This window comes from Solea senegalensis, linkage group LG12 (assembly GCF_019176455.1).
Source record: "Solea senegalensis isolate Sse05_10M linkage group LG12, IFAPA_SoseM_1, whole genome shotgun sequence".
Lineage (NCBI taxonomy): Eukaryota > Metazoa > Chordata > Actinopteri > Pleuronectiformes > Soleidae > Solea > Solea senegalensis.
Genome location: NC_058032.1, coordinates 4,042,930 through 4,061,939, shown reverse-complemented (window position 1 = coordinate 4,061,939; position 19,010 = coordinate 4,042,930). Strand labels below are relative to the sequence as shown.

The 19,010-nt window shown below is 41.5% G+C and overlaps 1 protein-coding gene across 1 annotated transcript in view; it reads left to right on the top strand.

Annotated features, from left to right (window-relative positions):
- fgfrl1a (fibroblast growth factor receptor like 1a) overlaps window positions 1-19,010 on the top strand; it is a 76,205-nt gene that overhangs the window by 13,294 nt on the left and 43,901 nt on the right. Inside the window, exon 3 of the mRNA XM_044039447.1 lies at window positions 15,431-15,703. Coding sequence (XP_043895382.1) covers window positions 15,431-15,703 — 273 coding nt within the window. The remainder of the gene's footprint in view (window positions 1-15,430; window positions 15,704-19,010) is intronic.

The window sequence follows — 19,010 nt, the reverse complement described above, 5'->3', positions numbered from 1 at the left end:
GCCAATGCATGGTGGTCTCCTTGTCTTAAGTTGCATCCTCAGAGGCTTAACTTGTGTGTGTGTCTGTGCTGGAAACGAAAGAAAACCCTCTGTTTTCAAAAGTCGGTGATGCTTTCTAGCTCATTCTATAGTTGGGAGTTCTATATAGATGTAGGCGAGTGTTTTCTTAAGACTTTAAATGTCGAAACCTTGCCTTTCAACATGTCGACTCCTTCTGTAAAAGCAGTAGGTTTTGATTAAGATCTTAACTATGCTGTTAAATCTAGAAAGTTTGCCTGTCCCTGTAGTGAATTTGGCCATAAATCTAATTACATTTAACAAACCTACAGTTTTAAATCATTTCAAACGATGAAATCGAGCATCAAAATTGAAAACCTGGCCCATGGCCCTGCTCTGTGGCCCAGTGTGTAAGAGATACTGACATCTAATGGTGAGACTGCAGATTGCAAGCAAGGCCCGAAAACCACGTTATTCTAAGGCTATGAAAACCAAACAGTTTCTTCTCGATCAAATGGATCATACACTTATGCAAACACAATGATGGGTAGTGTTTTAAATGTTTGCCATTAAAGTAGTCCTTTAACTCTTTTCTGTGTTTGAGAAACACTAAGTGAGTTTGGACACTTTGGCACAAGTTAAAAAAAAAGAAAAAAAAGACTTGACTTTGTTTAGACTTCTGTGAAGTAAAAGAAATCTACAGTCTACAATGAAGTGGAACCACAGATCACACACAGCCATCTAAAGTCAGTCGTTCCTATCCCAGAGAGACAGTGTGTGTGTGTGTGTGTGTGTGTGGACACAGTTTGATATAAGTCTCAGCTTCAGGACTTTTCCCATGCTGCCAAAGTAGACAAGAGTTGATTATTGTTAATAATTTGAGAATGGCATGACTGGCATTTCTTGCATTTTTCCCTCAAAGTAACAAGGAAAAGCAGAAACTATGTATCAAGTCTGTAGTATCAAAAACAGAGTCTCTCCAGATAGTTGTTAGAGCTGCAGTGAAATAAACCAGGACAATAATCCCCTGCCAGTAACCACACAGAACTGACGTGTAGCTAAAAGGCCTGCAAACCAGTTAGCTGTGTTAATTATTTCCCACTACACGGCCCTCCGTCACACTGGTCAGCTCAGCGTCTATGTCAGCCGGGGGTAATCCCTCTGTTGTGCTGGCACCGTTATCACACCGGGACACAATGGCCTTTTTTCTTCCACGTGTAATTAACAAAGGTACTTATGGCTACTTTGTGGGATTTAAGTGTTGTGTTGGCGGAGCTTTGGGGAAGGCAGTGGGACACGGTGGAAAATACGGAGGGTGGGGTAAAGGCAAAGCTCCCAGATCAGTGGTGGGTTTAGACTTTAGGTGTTCAGCGTTAACCCCTAGTGGATTACTTGTGGTGAAGTTGAGGTATGAGAGAAAAAAAAAAAAATGTCTTGTTTACTCTGGCTAATGTATTGAGTTGTCAAACATGTTTTAACACTTATTAATCACTCGTTAAACAAAATCATATGAAACATGAGTTTGGTGCCAGGCAGGACTAGACATTCACTTTACTTACCACGGCTTAAAAGCAGTGATTTGGCTGATAAAGTGGCAACAAGTGAACACGTGTTAAGCGTTAAACGGTGAATTTTGGGATCTCTAATCAACCCCAAAAAATATTTTGATTGCAATTTAGACATAGCACTCACATACATGCGGAGAAACAAGCTGAAGGAAACACGAGGGAAGCAGACGGAGGCAGAGATTTGTCCATACTGACAGCTACAAATGACATGGTGAATGATTGGTTTCAGCTGGCATGCTGAATCCGCCTCTCTCTCTCGCTGTCTGTGTGTATGTGTGTGTGTTGTTTCAACACTTCATAGGTGCTGTTCTCAACTTGCCTAACTAATCTCTATCTACATATTATACATATTTACTGTAGAAGGAATCAGAGAATACTTGGGCTTCTTGTGTGCATGAATAGAGAGCTTTATTTTTCTGCAGTGGCCCGCCACGAGCGTCACTGTACCACCTCGGTGTTTGTTGACTTTACTTCGATTGTGCGCAGCGAGTTTTGTTACTTTCCAAAAGCAACCCATCCGGCAGGTACGGCCACTTGGCATTAGAGACTGACGAGATATTTTTTACACGAGAGGAAGTTTGTTTTTGAAGCGGTTTTCGTTACTGAGGGATCTGTAGGGCCAATGTGTGATTGACAGCCAGGTTCATCCAATAGACACTTGGTTGTAGGAGGACTTAGATATGCAAACATGAAACAACATGAAACTGGACAAAATACTAAACTGGGGAACGTCACTGTGATTCGCACACTGGGTTGTTCGTCTGCAGGATCATCCTAAAGTAACTGGGCGTCGACTCCACCGTTTTTATTTGTGTACATACAGTACTTCAATCCCCAGGTGTGTGTTTGTGTGTGTGTGTGTGTGTGTGAAAACACGACTTCCTCAGGCAACTTCCCTATAACTACTGCTCTCAAAGGTTTAACTTGACACGTTTGAAGTCACTCAGTATTGTTGCATCCTCATTCCCAAGTTTTTTTTTTTTCTTTCCTTTTTGTCTTGTCAATCAACAAAAGGAGATAAGCACATAAAGTCTCCCCACACACACACACATACACAGTCTGGTTTCCATGACCTCAGAGGACATTACATTGACTTACATTCAATGTAATAGTTCACTCATTATGGACAAGTGTAAAGAGATGTAGGTCCCCACAACACGGGCTAATACCTGGAACACACACACAGAACACTGCACTGACATCCACTCATTTTAGACAGCCCCAAACAAAGTGGCATCCCCCTAACCTTAACCATTAACAATGTAGGACCAGGTTTTGGTCTCCCCGGGGACTACTGGTCCTGACAAGGTCAGTGTTTATGCCGGCGCCGGGTCCTGAAGAGACAGCAAATGCAAGTACAAACACACACGGTAGTCTAAGAAGAGACAGCGACCTGAGCTGAACAAATGGACTTAGTCACGGCTGAGGATTGGTGTGGAATGTGGGAGGGGGGCATGTTTGTGTGAGTGTATCTGTGTGTGTGTGTGTGAGAGAGAGAGAGAGATGCGTTATATGCATGCTTGGAATGTCAAACTCCCCACCCAGTGAACCAGAAGACACACAGGTGGAGGAGGAGGGAGAAGGAGAGAAGGAGGAAATACAGGAGGAAGGAGAAGAAAGAAGGAAGACTGGGGTTTCAAATACAGCTTGTATTGTCATTTTCTCCGTAAGTGTTATTTTAGTGTTTGGTTTGGTGACAGTGTTCTCAATGTAAACCGCTATTACTGCGCCAGCATTGAATGGGCACATATTATTGGATTTAAATATAATTGTAACAAATTGGCAGGATTTGTGTGTTATTGAATTACCCTTCCAGCATCATTTAAATCAAGTGATCCGACTCCATCGGTTCAGGGGGCTTATGAAATCAGTCACTATCTTTATACATGTTATGTCAATATGAAAGACCCCATCGACGCTGTATCACTAAAGTGCACATCCCAGCAGGTGTGTGTGTGTGTGTGTGTGTCACTGCTGTTAATGAATGACAGTGTCTGCCTCCAGAACGCTGATAAAAGTTAGGTCGAGGACACTGGTCGGCTTCTCACCCACACACATGCACACAGACGCACTCAAAGAGTGTTAACTATTTCTTATCTTGTGCTAACTATGTCTCGCCTTATCTGTGAGGCACGAGACACAGTGCACACAGACGTTTACCATGTTTACTACACAAATGGATGCATTTGCGATGGACGTCAAATAGTGGATTACAAGTCATCTCGTTTGAGGCACTGAATCATCGTTAAATATACATTTTTAGTCTTTAAATTGTACCTTCCCTCTTTCACTACCGTGTTTAGATGGTCATTGCTTTGAACTGTGTCCTCTGCTGGTGACCATAACAATCCTCATCCATCTCTCTCTCTCTCTATTAAAGCAGTAACAAAAGGCCTAGTAGTGTGGCATCATGAGCTTCTGCTCACTTCCGATTAAGTGATTGATCCTGTCTGGCATTTTATTAAGCACACAGGAGAGTTTAAAGTTGGGATGCACGATATTGGACTTATCCGATAATGATTTATATGTTTTTAGTCACCATAAGTCTGAAAAGTCGCTAAATATAGTGACAGTCACTAAGTTGTCAACACTGTTGTTTGGTCTGTTTGTTTTATGATAGCTTTTATTTTATTTTATTTATTTTATGTTTCCGTCTTCTCCATTTTTTGGTGTACCGGCATTACAGCGCCGCTTACAGGCCTGGCATGTGTACTGCAGCGTACTACAGGAAACTTTTTCAAAACAACAAAGAAAAAGATAGTTTCTTTACATTTCCGTGTCAATAGGGCAATAAGTTCATTACTCAAAACAACACATGACATCAGTCTCATCACTCATAGATATTTTAAATCAAATATGTAACTTTAAAACTTTGTTTTAAGATAAAAAAAAAATGCTGCTGCTGTCAACTTAGATTTTAAATAAGCCACAATTATCATTTTTTTTACGATTGGAAACTCAAAGTCACCTCCTTCTTTCAGCTCTAAATTTATCTTTGAGTGTTACATGCGTTTACTTTCCTGAATGTGACTTTTCATTGAACCTTGGTCCATTAGTCACAGGCTCACTCCAGGTGCTAGCAGCAGCGGCAGCAATGGGTCGTGCAAAGAACTTTTAATACATTCTTTTATAGCAAATCTACTCATTCTTCTCCCACATGGACATAAAATGTAAAACAGGAATTCAGTTCCCATTAAAAAAGTGTTTCCTTTTACTATAGAAAAGGCAAATCAATCACTTTCATAAATTTTCTTTTTCTGGCTCATTTAGTTGAGTCATTAACAATGATTCATTCTGTGTTGTAGGCCAGGAACCAAACTTTTGCAAATTTATTGTTCCTGAAAACGTCTTTAGTACATTTTCTGAAGGCTGTTTTTTTTTTTTTTCCCTCCACCAAGGTCGTGTTTTCACCCATGTCGTCTGTTGGATTGTGTGTTTGTGAGCGGGATTACAGAAAAACCACTAAATGGGTTTTCTCAAAACTCTGTGGAGGGAGGGTATGGGCACAGGAAGCACCCATAAAGTCTTTTGGTGCAGACCCGGATAAGATTCAGGAAATAGTGTAAGGCTTGAATTTAATTTAATGGGACTGTTCGGCCTTGGCAGAGGTTAGTTTTTACACTTTTTGGTCATGAGGTGTTAATTCTAGATGAGATGGGGAGGGGGTTGAAAAGGTTTCCTCTGTATAAAAGCCTCAATTGTTATTCTTTAATCTTGATTTTTTTTGTTCCTCTGGCAAAAAGCAGACAGGTGTCACAACAAAAAGAAAAGAAAGGTTAGACAAAGAGATGCTGTTCCAGTGAAATGAGCAGGAAGAGAGGGATGAATGGGCGAGGATGTAGAGAGTAAAAGGAGACATAAAGTAAAGGAAATGGTCCTGAGATTCTTTGTAGCACGAATTGCTTAATATTTGACTGACTGAAACCTGAAAAAACACTTATTTATTGACTTACATTTTTTTATTTCGGAACTATCGTGCTTTAACGTTGGTGGTTTAGCTTTGTACTGTATTACTTTCATACTTAGGTAATTGGCTCTGGATCAGGACGTCTGCTCCATGTCTGTCTCTGGTCTTATTTTGCCCTAAAACGTAACCCAGTCCCCAGCCTCCATACACTGATCGAGCAAACACACATACACACACTGAACTGGAATAGTACTTATGGCCTTTGACCTACTTTCTGCCCCAGCTGGCCATCTTGCCCCCACGTATTTGGTCTTTTTCACCCCTTATACCAGCTCCTCATTCTTTGCCTTTGTTGTTTTATAAGGTTCATCGTAATCTGCCGCTGCCCTCAGTGATCTTCCACCAGCTATTAAGTTGAAAGTTAAGTGCATTCCCTCGTTGACTAGCAACAAACGCAATTTCCAGGTGGAAAAGGGACTGGGAGGCACCACAGAAACAGGGTGAGCCGACTGGAGCCAAGAGAAAGAAGGTTCAACTACGGGACGGTCTTGGCAACCAAATCATAAGAAACCTTTGCCTTATGACTTATAATACCACAGGTGAGATCCTCTGTGTACTTGCTCGTGAAATAGAGCAATTCATTCAAAATGTGGAAAGGGCATCCCAAGATTTGAGTGACCCTTTGGCATGGTTCCACCAAGTGGAAGTGGTACATATTTCTTTGCATTTTCCTAGGAGTAGTACCAAAAAAAAAAAATAACTGGCCCCAACCATAATACTTGTTGGTACCCTTCCTTTGGGGTACCAGAGATGGTATGGGTGGAGCTAGACCCATGACAATCAGCTGATGTGGCAACAGAAAAGCGTCACTCCCTTGCGAGAGAGACCAACAGGGCTGCTGTATGTCGTCCATGGTTGTCCGTTGTGTTGTTGTCGCGTTGTACAACATCATGCTACATAACACACTGACATGGCGGTTGGGCATAGTGCACATTAAGTACTGTTCAAGCCAGACTGAGGGCTTTACCATTGTAAACCATACCGTAGTGTACCAAACCGACCTGTACCACGATGGAAACACAGCTTTAGAGACAGGTGGAATTAACTAGCTGTTATTAGTCACGTCAACAGAGGGCAAACTTTCAATCGATCTCCAGAAGGAATGGTTGGCTTATGCCACTGGTGAAGGGAAGACTGTGAAGTATTTTGACAGTCTGGTGTTAGAGTTGGAGAAGATACTGAGTGTTAAGAAAGAAACTAAGACAAAAACCCAGACACATCAGCACAGTCTACCAGGTCAGACATGAGTCTCAGGTACTAAAGCTTTCAGGGATAGAGGACACTATGAAGGATCTGGGAGGTTCATGATGATGGTCCCTACAGTTGCAGGACTATCTATGTCCCAATGCTGAACATACTGTAGATGCTCCTCTTGTTTTCTTCATACATACAGCCACAGCTGCAGTGATGCACATAAAAACAACTTTATATTCAGTGTGTGTTTGTAGTTCAAGGAGTTGAACCACAAAAAGTGTAAAAATAACTTGACATGAACATAACATGAAGCCAAACCACATCGGGTCACTTGAATGCTTTGGAGACACTCTGTCATCACAGGAGACAGATGTGGCATTTTTAATATGCTCAGTGTCAAACGCTGTGAAATCTAATTTCCTCTTCGTCGCTGTCCCCCGAAGTTACACTGTTACAACAGAGAAAACATGGTTTTGTGTCCGTGTCAGATCTGGTTTAAACAAGTCGTGACGGCAGGATGTTAATGGACCGTCGAGGATGTCTCCAGCTCTGTCACTCTAACAGGATGTAAACATAATAGAAGGCGATGGAAAGTTACAGTCTTTATCTAAGGTACTTATTAAAATGTCAGTTTCTTGTCCAGCCTAAAGTTGACCTGTAAATCCCCAATTTGAGCAGGTAGTTGTTTGCGGGGATTAATTCCCCCCTCTTTATCTCCTCTTAACTCCATTCCTGCCTGAACTGCCTCCGTATACGTCGTCGTCGCTTCTATATCTCACACGTGTGTAAATGTATTTTCCCTCCCTTGCTGTACTTTAATCACTTTCCTTTATTTGGCTCATGACACACTGTAACTACACTCAAGCAAGTATTTACTGCACATGATGTGTTTTTTTTGTAAAGCCCTTTACAAGCTTTTAAAGAATGTTCTAGGTTCTGCCCTCAGGTTCTCGGTGGTTTGCAGAAATTTACTGTCTCAGTTTCCCCCCAAAAAACTCTTGTTCCCACTTTCCATCGTTGGAGAATAATGCCCCTTTCTCTCAAGTAATGACACCTCTGCAGTGTTTATTTTTAAACTGAAAATACATTTATACATGAATGAACCTCAGCCCCATTAGTCACACACTCACCCCAGGTGGTAGCTGTGAAAAGAATGACATTTGAGTAAGTTTTAGTACATTATTTTACAGGAAATCTACACATTTTCCCCTGTAAAACTGTGTGGTTTTTTTTTTTTAAGTCATACATTTTCTCCCTCTCTCATTTATTTGGATAAGGTGTGTCGTTAAAAATGATTCACTGCATATCGAAGGCCAGGAACTAAACTGGGCAAATTTTCTTTTCTTGCAAAGCGTAACAGGAAAATGTGGAAAACGTCTTCCTTCCCCTGCTTGTTTTTGGGGACATGATATGAAATGGAAAAAAAAGTGTCTCTGTTTATATCTATATTTTAGAAATGTTTTAGTACATCATGTATAAGTTTAGTTTTCATCTCCCAACTTGTTTGATAGAGTTTTATGTGAATAACAGCCGTCAATCTTCAATGTGGAAAGGTTTTAACACAATACAATATCTGATGGAAACAGGGTTAAGACAGTTCTGCACCTTTTAGAGAGCGGATTGTGTGAGTTGCTTCAAAGATCATGTTTCAGCAACAACCACTTGTCTGGCTGCTGCATGTAAGTTTTTGTTTTGTGCACGCCTTAGGTCTTTCTGTAGATGCACGTGTGTCCCTTCAATGATGTCGGCCCCGGGGCCTTAAGTGTTTACTGACAGGGCAGAGTAACAAGCAGCAGTTGACCTTCTGATGAGGTGGAAGTGACTGGGTCACAACAAGAACATGTCAGCGCAGCTGTGTGTGTGTGTTTGTGTGAGCGTGTGCACCTGAGGAAGGAAACCTGATGGGAATGAATTACTCCTTTTGTTGCCTTAGGCTACAGAAAGGCAACTCTGTGTGTGTGTTTGGGTTTGTGTATGTCAGTGACAGAGATGGAAGAGGAGGACGGACGCCACATTTTGGGTCGTGATTCTGTTACGGTGAGCTGACCTGATGAAAAATAACGATTGTGTGACGCAACGACAGCTGCTACCATCAGTCTGCAGACTCATGGTCCCGATGGTGATGAGAAACAGCGACATGAAGTCCTTTACAGATAGACAGACATACTTTACTGATGCCAAAAGTGGAAATGTTCATTCCATCAGCTGCGGCTGTTCTCAATAAAGCACTGCTTTCCATACAAATTGCACTTTAATGCAGTGCACATTTATTGTTTTTACTTTTATTTGTGCATTTGGGAGTCTTAGTTTATTGTTGGGTGTGACGTGTCTTTTTACTCCATGCCAGTGCCATAGAGGACTCTCTAAACACGCAGTTGCACCGGCCATAGATAATGTAGATGGTAAAGATGTGATAACAGGGGAGCGAGTTCAGATCACGAGTTGTGAGAGAAAAAAAGCAGCATAGCAGCAGAGGATCACCGGGTTTAAGCAAAAAGAGTTGCGTAAATATCGGACCTGCGTGTTTTTCGGGGTAATTTAAGAAGCAAGCACACATTTTCATTGGAGCACTCTGTGGAAGGATAAAGCCAAGTTTATGATCTGAGCGTAGTTAAAAGTACAACTTAGAAATAAGCGTATTCTATAAATGATAACTACTTTCAGAACTGATTGGACAATTACGACATCCTCTGCTGGGACCCTTTTGCGTTACCTCGCTCCGGTTCTTTTGACAAATGCGTAGTGACACATCGCGGCGCATGTGTACACTCACACATACTCACACACACACACACACACTTCTACCTTGTGCAGTACATCAACACAGTGTCCCGCTGTTAAGTGCTCTCCATCAAAAGCATTCCTCGGGCCCTTTCCTCGAGCTCCAGTCTCACTTCCTTGCCAATAACAACGTTGCGTTGGACCCATCTGACCCAAAGTCCAGTGGAACGTTAAGGGGATTAACGGAGCGAAATCTGGATTCAAAACCAAAACATAAAGAGAAAACCATGGCTGTTACACAAAATGTGCATTAGAAAACCATGTATTCAAATGCTTTGACCTATTTCAACTCATCCAGTGTCATGTATGTCAGTTTAGAGCTTGGACATTGGATGGCAGTTGTCTTTAAATTTCAAAGGAGAATCCAGATTAGACAACCAGTGAAAACACACTGGAAGTCAAACTGACTTACTCAAATCTACGAGACCTGCTCTACTGTGAGAAGAACCATGTGTTAACTGGATTTATTTATGTTACTGGACATTATACGACTATTAGTCAGACATTATATCTTTCCTGAATTAGATTGAAACCAGTAGAATATACAGCATGATTGGCACTTTTACTGTAGTCTATTATTAAAATAATATTAAATTAAATATAATATCGTTTTAGTAATATTAGTTCAATTGTTTTACCAAGCTCCCAAACTTGATGCACTGTATCAATGGTTCTCAAATTTTTCAACAGAATAATGGAGGAAAGAAGAGGAAAACTTGGATGGAAAAATGTAAGGTTCTGGCACAAAGGGAATATTTTAGTCCGTGTCCAAAACAATAAGCAGAATTTTGTTCTATCTATCTTGTTTTTAACAGTCCCCAGTAGGGACCTGAAAGTTGTCCATTACCTTTTAAATCCTAACAATTCCCTGTCTATAGCATGTAAATAATGACACAGCTCACATGGGTTAAGGACGCACACTTTGAGAATGTAGTGCATTATAACATTGGAATTGTATATACATTGTGAATATTCTAAACTACACTAAACCATAAAGTACTATGCTGTAGATGTACGGTAGATTAAATAAGTCTTTTGCCCATCATCTCCACAGCACTATTGCACTTAATGTTATGCTAATCAATACACTTTTATTAAGTAAGTAGTTACTTTTGAGTAAAACTGAAAAGAACAGAATGTCTGAGCTGATTTATTTTGGCCATCTCAGTTTCTCCAGTTCAGAGCTGGAAGGTTCTGCCCCTGTGGGAGTTTGTGTATGTGTGTGTATGTGCGTGTGTGTCTGATATGGGCTGCATTTTCCTGTCATTACTCTGCATAATAACAGGTATGCACATATATCCTACCTACATGCTCCCTGCTGTAAAAAAAAAAATGGGAGGGTGTGTGTGTGGAATGTGTGCGTGTCTGCATGCATCTGGAGACAAACAGCGTTATATTGTTGCGGAAAGTCAGTTTTTAGGGAAACTGGTGCCATGAGCCCTAAATGTACTAAACAGACCAAAGTTTAAAGCCCTGCAGTTGTCTTTGACACCCCTCCTGACACACACACACACACACACTGCACAGATAAACAGACAAAGATGCTTAACCACATAATTTGACTAAACGCAGCGCCGTACACAAACTAACATTTAGCTGCACATGCTGTACAGTTTATGTCCTAAGGGACCTGCACACATGTGGAAACACACAGGTTTGCACAGCTATTCTTCTCAGGACACGTCTTTGACTTCCATTCATGTGGACAGCCTAAACAAAGCATTATCCATAACCGTAAGTGGAACCCCTGAATGTCTTACCCTAAACTTAACCTAACCACAATTCAAAACTTGACCAGTTCCGAAGAAGTGAGGTCCTGCCTTTTTAGGACCAGATTTTGGTCCCCATGTGGTTGAATACGGTGACATTCTTCATTGATCTTACAAATAAACATTGTTGGGGATTAGCATAAAAATATCAGTGGACGTTTCAGTCCACTAGAGGGTGCTAAATGTTCAATCTCACTAGAGCCGTTGTGTGACTATTTCGCAATATATGGTTTCGCAGATACAGATGACTTAAATATCTTGATAATACTGTATTGTGACATTGTGATAATATCGTATCGTGACTTGAATATCGTATCGTCACATTGTGACAATATCGTATTATGACTTAAATATTGTGATAATATCGTATCATGACTTACATATTGTGATAATATAGAACTGTGACATAATTATCAAGATATCATGTTGTGATAATATCGTATTGTGACTTAAATATCGTGATAATATCGTATTGTGACTTAAATATCGTGATAATATCGTATCATGACTAAAATATTGTGATAATATCGTGTCTCTTGAGATTCCCACCTCCACCATGAGGACCGCTGTTCCTGACAAGGTCACATCTATGTCAGAAAAGGTCCCAAAAGTACACACACACACACACTAACCTTGTGTCTCATGAAAGAGAAGAATAGATTTTTGTACTTGCTTCAGTTTCACCTCTAGAGACAGATTTAAAAGGACTTTGGTCATGGATCGTGCGAGAGGAGGTGGAGGTGGAGGTGGAGGAGGAGGAGGAGGAGGAGGAGGAGGAAGAAAGAGAGGGAAGAAAACGGCTCCACTGTGTTCTCTTCATCAGGCAGAGAGTGTCAGGAGGGGAGGAGGAGAAGAGGGTAAGGAGGGAGAGTGTAGGAGAGGTTAACTGCTGAAAGTTGAGAGGTTCACTTGGAGGTTCCAGTCCCGTGATCCTCTGGGGAAGCTGAGGTTCAGCTTCAGCGTGCAAATCTGAAAAAGGCAGGAGACCAGTAAATCACCTGTGAGAAAACCAAGAGATAAGGCACTGAGCGAACCCGCCGGTGTCAATGAGTGTGACGAAAGAGGGAGCAGGGAGTACGAGAGCAAAAATAAAGTGCAGGAGGGAGGCCGATGAGAGTGATGACAGGGGAGAGAGAGAGGATTGAAGGAGGCAGAGGAAAGGAAGTGAGGGGGTTAAGGGCGAGAAAGAGAGAGAGGTAGCAAGGGAGTAGTGAGTGAGTTCACAGGAATGAGATTTCAATCTGTTGGAGAAGGAAAAGAAGAAAATGAACATTAAAGGGACATTTAAGATGTATAGAAATGGTACAAACAGACAAGGAAGACAAAGGGAAAGGAGAAGAAGTAATGGGACTAGAAGGGTATATGAAGAGAGAAGAGTAAACCTTAAAATAAGACTAAAAGGAAAGGGGTAAACAAGTGTGCTGCAGAGGAAAGAAAGAAATCAAGGTGGAGGGAAGGGAAAATGAGAAAAAGTGAGCTGTTGAGCCACTGATGAGAAAGCCATACAGCTAAATGAACACGTTAATCCCATCCAGGAGGGATGGAGGCAGGACAGAGGAGGAGGAGGAGGAGAAGGAGGAAGATGTATTAGACCACCTAACATAAAAACGAGAAAACATGAATGTCTACAATTAAAAATGATATTGTTATTTATTTGGCAAATAAACAAACTGAATTCAACCCTTTTTATACCCAAACTTGAGCTGGCTCACTGAAATGAATCAAGCGTAACATTCAACCATTTCAGTTCATTTTTCTGTTCAGGAATGCAAGTAAATAACTATTATTTGACATTTTAATCGAGAAACTACTTACTAAAATAATGACATGCAGTGTACCTATGCATGTAAATTAGACGATGGGATGTTGTGTTGGTGGAGGCATTTGCTCTTGCAGCACTTTCTCCTTAAAGGATCTGCACATGAAGGTAAATTAAAGGTTTCCATATGTCACGTAATCTGGCATCAGGCGGTTAATTTCCTGTCATCACAATGTACCAAACCACAAATGGTGTTTGTTTAAGTGCATGTGTTTCTAATCTTTATCAGACCGTATATACTCAACCAGATAAGCCTCTATGTATGTGGCACATTGTTGAAATAAAACTCCCTTTGTCCTTCTTTTTTTTAAAACGTTTAACCTGCAGGACGTGACCTGACATTGGGTTTGTTTTGTGACGGATTTACATACAATTGCCCTTTGTTGTGTGTCAGGACGCTTTGTCCACTTCTTGGTGGCCTGTGTGTGTTTGTACTTGGATGCTGATAGAATTGTTTTAACCCAGGAGGAGTGAAAGAGAGACCAAACAAAGACATCTGAACTCCTACTCTCCATTTTCCTGTTTTTCTTTCAATGTATTACTCTCCTACTTTGGCCATATTTAATTCCCCTTCACTGCGCACACGTACTCCCTTAAATTCCATCCTCCTCCCTTTGCCTCTCCTTTCCTCTCCCTTTCTCCTCCCCCTCATTCCTATTGATTTCTCTATTACCCCTGCTCCTCTCCATCTCTGTCTAATTTCCTTCCACCTCTTCCAGTCATTCTGTCTGCTCCTCCACCCTCTTTGTTTTTCTAGTGTGCGGTTTCACCTTAGAGCGGCTACTGATTGGTCAAGGTCACGCCTGATTTGGTCTCAACACGACATCTCAGTTGATATTGAACTCACCGCGTGGTTCTGTGTTTGCTCCCAAGGGGTTTTTATTGGCGACATTGTTAAAATGTCAACGTTTTAGTTGAGCCATTATAAAATTACGAAAAAGGTTAAAGGATAATTTCAGTGTTTTTCGAGCCCTATGTTTATGTTCATTTAGTGTGGGAACATTGAGAGTTTCTCATGTATTCTAAACTCGATCCTGTTGGCTCACCTTTTCTCAAAATCCATCCATCTCTCCGGACAATGGTTAGTTTAAGGGTGAAGCTCATCATACATATATTAAACCAAACATTAAGATGAGAAAGCAGTCAGGGAGTGCAAACCTGCGCCAAGGCCGCTCAGTTTCCCATTGCGTCAACACACTCCCCTGCTTCACAAAAGGTTAACAATTGTTTTTAAATAATTCCTGAATCAGGAACCGTGTCCAAGTCAGTCCACCAATCATTTCTTCATTAATCATTTCTTCTTTCGAGGCCGTAACCTTCTCCGAGAATCCCATCCAAATCTCCTTGGCTGAGACAAATGTGAAAATGTAACTTGTAATATATATTTAACCTAGAGGCGAAAGATACTAGAGAAAAATAATAACGTGTCATCATCCATTTAACTCAATCCAAAAAAATGTTGCAGCAACAAATGAAGGAGTTACTTTCCTTTGCCTTAAATAATTGTAAGAAGAATATTTTGAGGTGTCGAACAGTTGGTTAGATGACAAATGTGATTGTGAGTTTTCGTTTTATTTTGTAGTAGTAGTATTACTGTTGGGGATAGTGATTCTTTGGCCGTTGGACACTTAGTGTCTTATGTTGGACACGAGATGATTCGCTAAGTTGTTAGTGGATTTAAAGCTGATTTGGATCATTGTTGGTGATTTTCTTTGTTAATTTGATTGTTTTGCCTCTGCTAAGTCTTTGTGATGTAATATTATTTGTATGCTGCAACCTCTGTCATGCAATACTATCAGACCTGACTGAGGGAGCCTTTTTTTTTAAAGCAGCAGGACACGGGGTGGACCAGGGTGAATTTTAACTGCTAAACAACCAGGTTTTATGAACAGTAAAATTCATTCCTTTTTAGTCATTATTCCAACATAAAACATTTCCTGTGTGCAGTGTAGGAATGTTGCCGGGACGGGAGATCCTAAACTCCTCTGTACTTAAGTCAAGTCAAACTTTATTTCAAGGTTGACCAAAGTGCTTTCCAGAGTTAAAGGCACGGCAACATAAAAGGTATAAAACATAAAATCAATAAAACATAAAAGTAAAACAGTAAAATAGTAACATTAATGTGTCCGGGTTGACTATTCTTATCCTGAAGTGAAGGCCAAGGAGAAGAGGTGGGTCTTTAAAAGTGATTTAAAATGTCCAATGGTGGGGGGTTAGATTTAATTTCCATGGTTAAATCATTCCAAAAAGGCCCGATGGTTCGATTAATCAAAGCAGGCAACAGAGAAGAATTTAATTTCGTACTAAAAATGTCTTTCTCCATCTTGTCACCAAGGTCCCCCCAGGGTGTCGGAGCGGGTGGCTCACCGCCAGAGCGTCCGCCTCGGTCGCACCATGAAGCTGCCTTGTCCGGTGGAGGGCGACCCCCCGCCGCTCATCATGTGGACCAAAGACGGACGCAACATCCACAGCGGCTGGACGCGATTCAAGGTGTTGCAGCACGGCCTGCGAATCAAAGATGTGGAGACGGACGACGCGGGGACTTACATCTGCAAGGCCACCAACGGCTTCGGGAGCGTCAACATCAACTACACGCTCATCATCATCGGTGAGTGTCTCGTAATGGCCGTGTCGTTGCATCATTGCACACAGGGTTAGGGTCAGGGTGAGAGGCTCGGTCATCCGGGAGAGGCTCAGAGTAGAGCCGTTACTCCACCACATCAAGAGGAGCCAGATGAGGTGGCTCAGGCACCTGGTTAGGGTGCCGTCTGGACACCTCTCGGTGAGGTGTTCCAGGTGTTCCTCCCCTGGGGAAGACCCGGGACTCACTGGTGAGACTCTGTCTCTCGGTTGGCCTGGGAGTGCCGGGGAGAGGGAAGTCTGGGCCTCAAGCTGCTACCCCTGCGACCTGACCTCGGATAAGCGGTAGAAAATAGATGGATGGATTTCAGACATAAAATTGCTATTACTATTATTAGTTTTTCCAATTTTTTGAACTTGGATAAAAACACAGACTTCTATTCTGTTTGTGTCACAGCAGACTGATAAAAACCAGCCGTAGCAATAAATCATAGTATTTTGCTCTGTCAGTTTCTCTTATCCTCTCTTGCTTTCCTACGATGGATTTAAAACTGGAGTGTGTCTCTTTTAAATATAATCGAACTGGTACATCAGTGTCAGTGAAGTTCAGGGGTTTACGTCTAATGATAGTATTGTTTGACGGAGCCAGCTTTTTTTCGATGATGACGAAGACTGACGCATACATTTCAAGTTACGCACGGCAGCTTTAGTTAAGTTTACAGTTGGTCTCCCGGGCTCATATCGTGTCGTCGTCATGTCACACGTGATTTCTTTTCTGTCTTTCTCTCTGATTTTCCACGCTTGCTCGCTCCCATTGACTCTGCGCTGTGAGATTATCTAGGATGTAATTAGCCGGGTGAGGTTGGGCGAGCGATTAAGACTGTACAGTATGAAAGCCTGTGTAGTTCTCTAGACAATGAAGCCCTGCTTTTGTCTGGGTGTGTGTGTGTGTGTGTGTGTGTGTGGTGACCACAATTATTCATTATGAATGAGACATCTGTTGGAGAAGATGCTCGTGTTTTCGCTTTGTGTTTGTGAGTGAGACGTTACGTCACTGTAGTGTGGAATGTCATGTTTCTGTGTGTGTCTCGGTTTTGACAGCGCCATGAAAAGAGTCATTGTGTTTTGCTTTTTTCTACGTTTTAATTTTCCAGCTACAGTCATAAACATTAGTCTGTATTCAGTGTGTCTTGGTGTGTTCAGCAGCAGCAGCAGCAGCAGTGTGTGTTTCCTCCAGTCGTTGTACAAGCATGTACTGAGCTGTAGTCTCAGACCATGTGGACGATGACAACCTTGCTGCTCAGATACAGGTGTTTGTTCCTGACCGTCCGCGCTGACACTCAAATAGCCGCCGCTTCCCTCGGCTGTTAAATGTGTAAACAAAGTATCTAGTGAGGGCAACATGTCATTGTGTGTGTGTGTGTGTGTGTGTGTGAGACACTCATACTGTACCATTTTTTCTTCCTTTTTATATTTCAAATCCAGACGAGTCCCCATGATGTAAAATTGTAAAAACTGTAAAGTGAACACATGTTTTATGGATTGGTTTAAGTATTCCCTATGTGTGTGTGTGTGTGTGAGAGTGTGTGTGTACCTGGTATTCCTTATTTTGTGAGGCCCAACATCTGTTTACACAGTCACATTATGGGGGACTTGTCTTGACAAAAATCAAGTCCCCATGCTGTAAATGAGTACATTTTTAGGTGAAGACGGGTTTTAAAGTTAAGTTAAAGTTAAGGTTAAGCCATAATTATGTTTAAGTAAATCTCCAGGAAATGAATGTAAGTCAATGTAATGTCCTCTGAAGTCATGGGAACCAATGTGTGTTTGTGTGTGTGTGTGTACTAGGGCGAAGATTTACATTGTGGTTAAGGTTAGGTATTAACTGGTTATGGTTAATGTTAGTGATAGTGTTTTTTTAGGCCATCTAAATGAATGCAAGTCAATGCACTGTCCTCGGAAGAATAGCTGTGCAAATATGTGTGTGTGTGTGTGTGTGTGTCAGGTTTCAGTCAGTTGAGCAGACGCCAACAGGGAGATTAAGGCTGCACTACCTTCCAGAGAATCTGACTAAAGCATCTCTTTATGCCCAGCGTCGGCGCTTCAAAGACGGGCACGAGTTAAAAACAACTGTGATGCAGATATTCGCCTGAATTCACCTTGTTAACGGTGATGCACGTTCACTTAACTTAAACTAAGGGTTACGCATATTTTTGCAGCAAAGTGGGCCCTGTAAAGATTACACTACAGTTGTTTGTGTCATGAATTCCTGTACTGTTTTGATAAAAACTACAATATCCATAGATGTTTTTCATGTTTATTCATGGAACTTTCTCTCCGCATCCGATCAACATTTGCTCAGTTTCATTCGGATGTTGTCAATCCACGTTTTTTCCAACTTCAACTCAAGAGCGATCTTTAATTATCTTGACATTTCATCAGGATAAGTATCAATATCGACTGATGTCAGTCATTTTTATTGTTATTATTGCCATATCCTCCAGCCCTACACACAGAATGAATAAACATTCTTCTTCTTCAGTGATAATTATCGGCGTGTGATCCAAAGCTGTATCGGTCTTGATGTGAACTTCAAAGGCGGGCTGGCACACAGAGGGCAGGGGTGGTGGTGGGAGGGGGGTAACGGGGTGCAGGAGGGGTGCACAACAGCTGCAGCTGAGGTCATCCATGCAGACAGCTGCTGCCTCTCTCTCTCTCTCTCTCACTCTGTATCTCATTCACTATCCTTTTCATTCACATTAAACATGTTCACTCACTCACTCACTCACTCACTCACTCGGGCTTCAATGGACCAAACAAACCCACATGACTTTCTTTGTTTCATCTCGAGGATTTCTTTCTTTCTTTTCTTCTCTGACGACCACCTGATTTCACCTAAACCTTCGTGCATGATGTTATTCAATGTTAGAATTAGCGATGATATAGATGCACTCGTCAAAAACGGTCCCTTCTCAACGTGTTTGTGTGAGCTCTGCTGGGATGTTCGGCGGCATCCCCACAGTCTATGACGAGGGTGTTTCTCTCAGTGTCCAATGTCAAATGGTTAAATTTAGCATTGTGGGTTTTTTTTTTTTCTTCTCAGAACTATCTCTAAGAATAAAAGGATCAACATCTTATCCGATTTGCTACGTAATGCACGTTAATAATAATAACAATAATAATAATGATGATAATAATAATAATAATAATAATGTCGAAGAACAATGATGTGCTGAATAATTAAGCAGTCACGCTATGCCACGCCCCCCCCACTCAAACTGGCTCTAAGAAAACAGCCAAAAGTTCATATACAGCACACACACACACACAAGAGA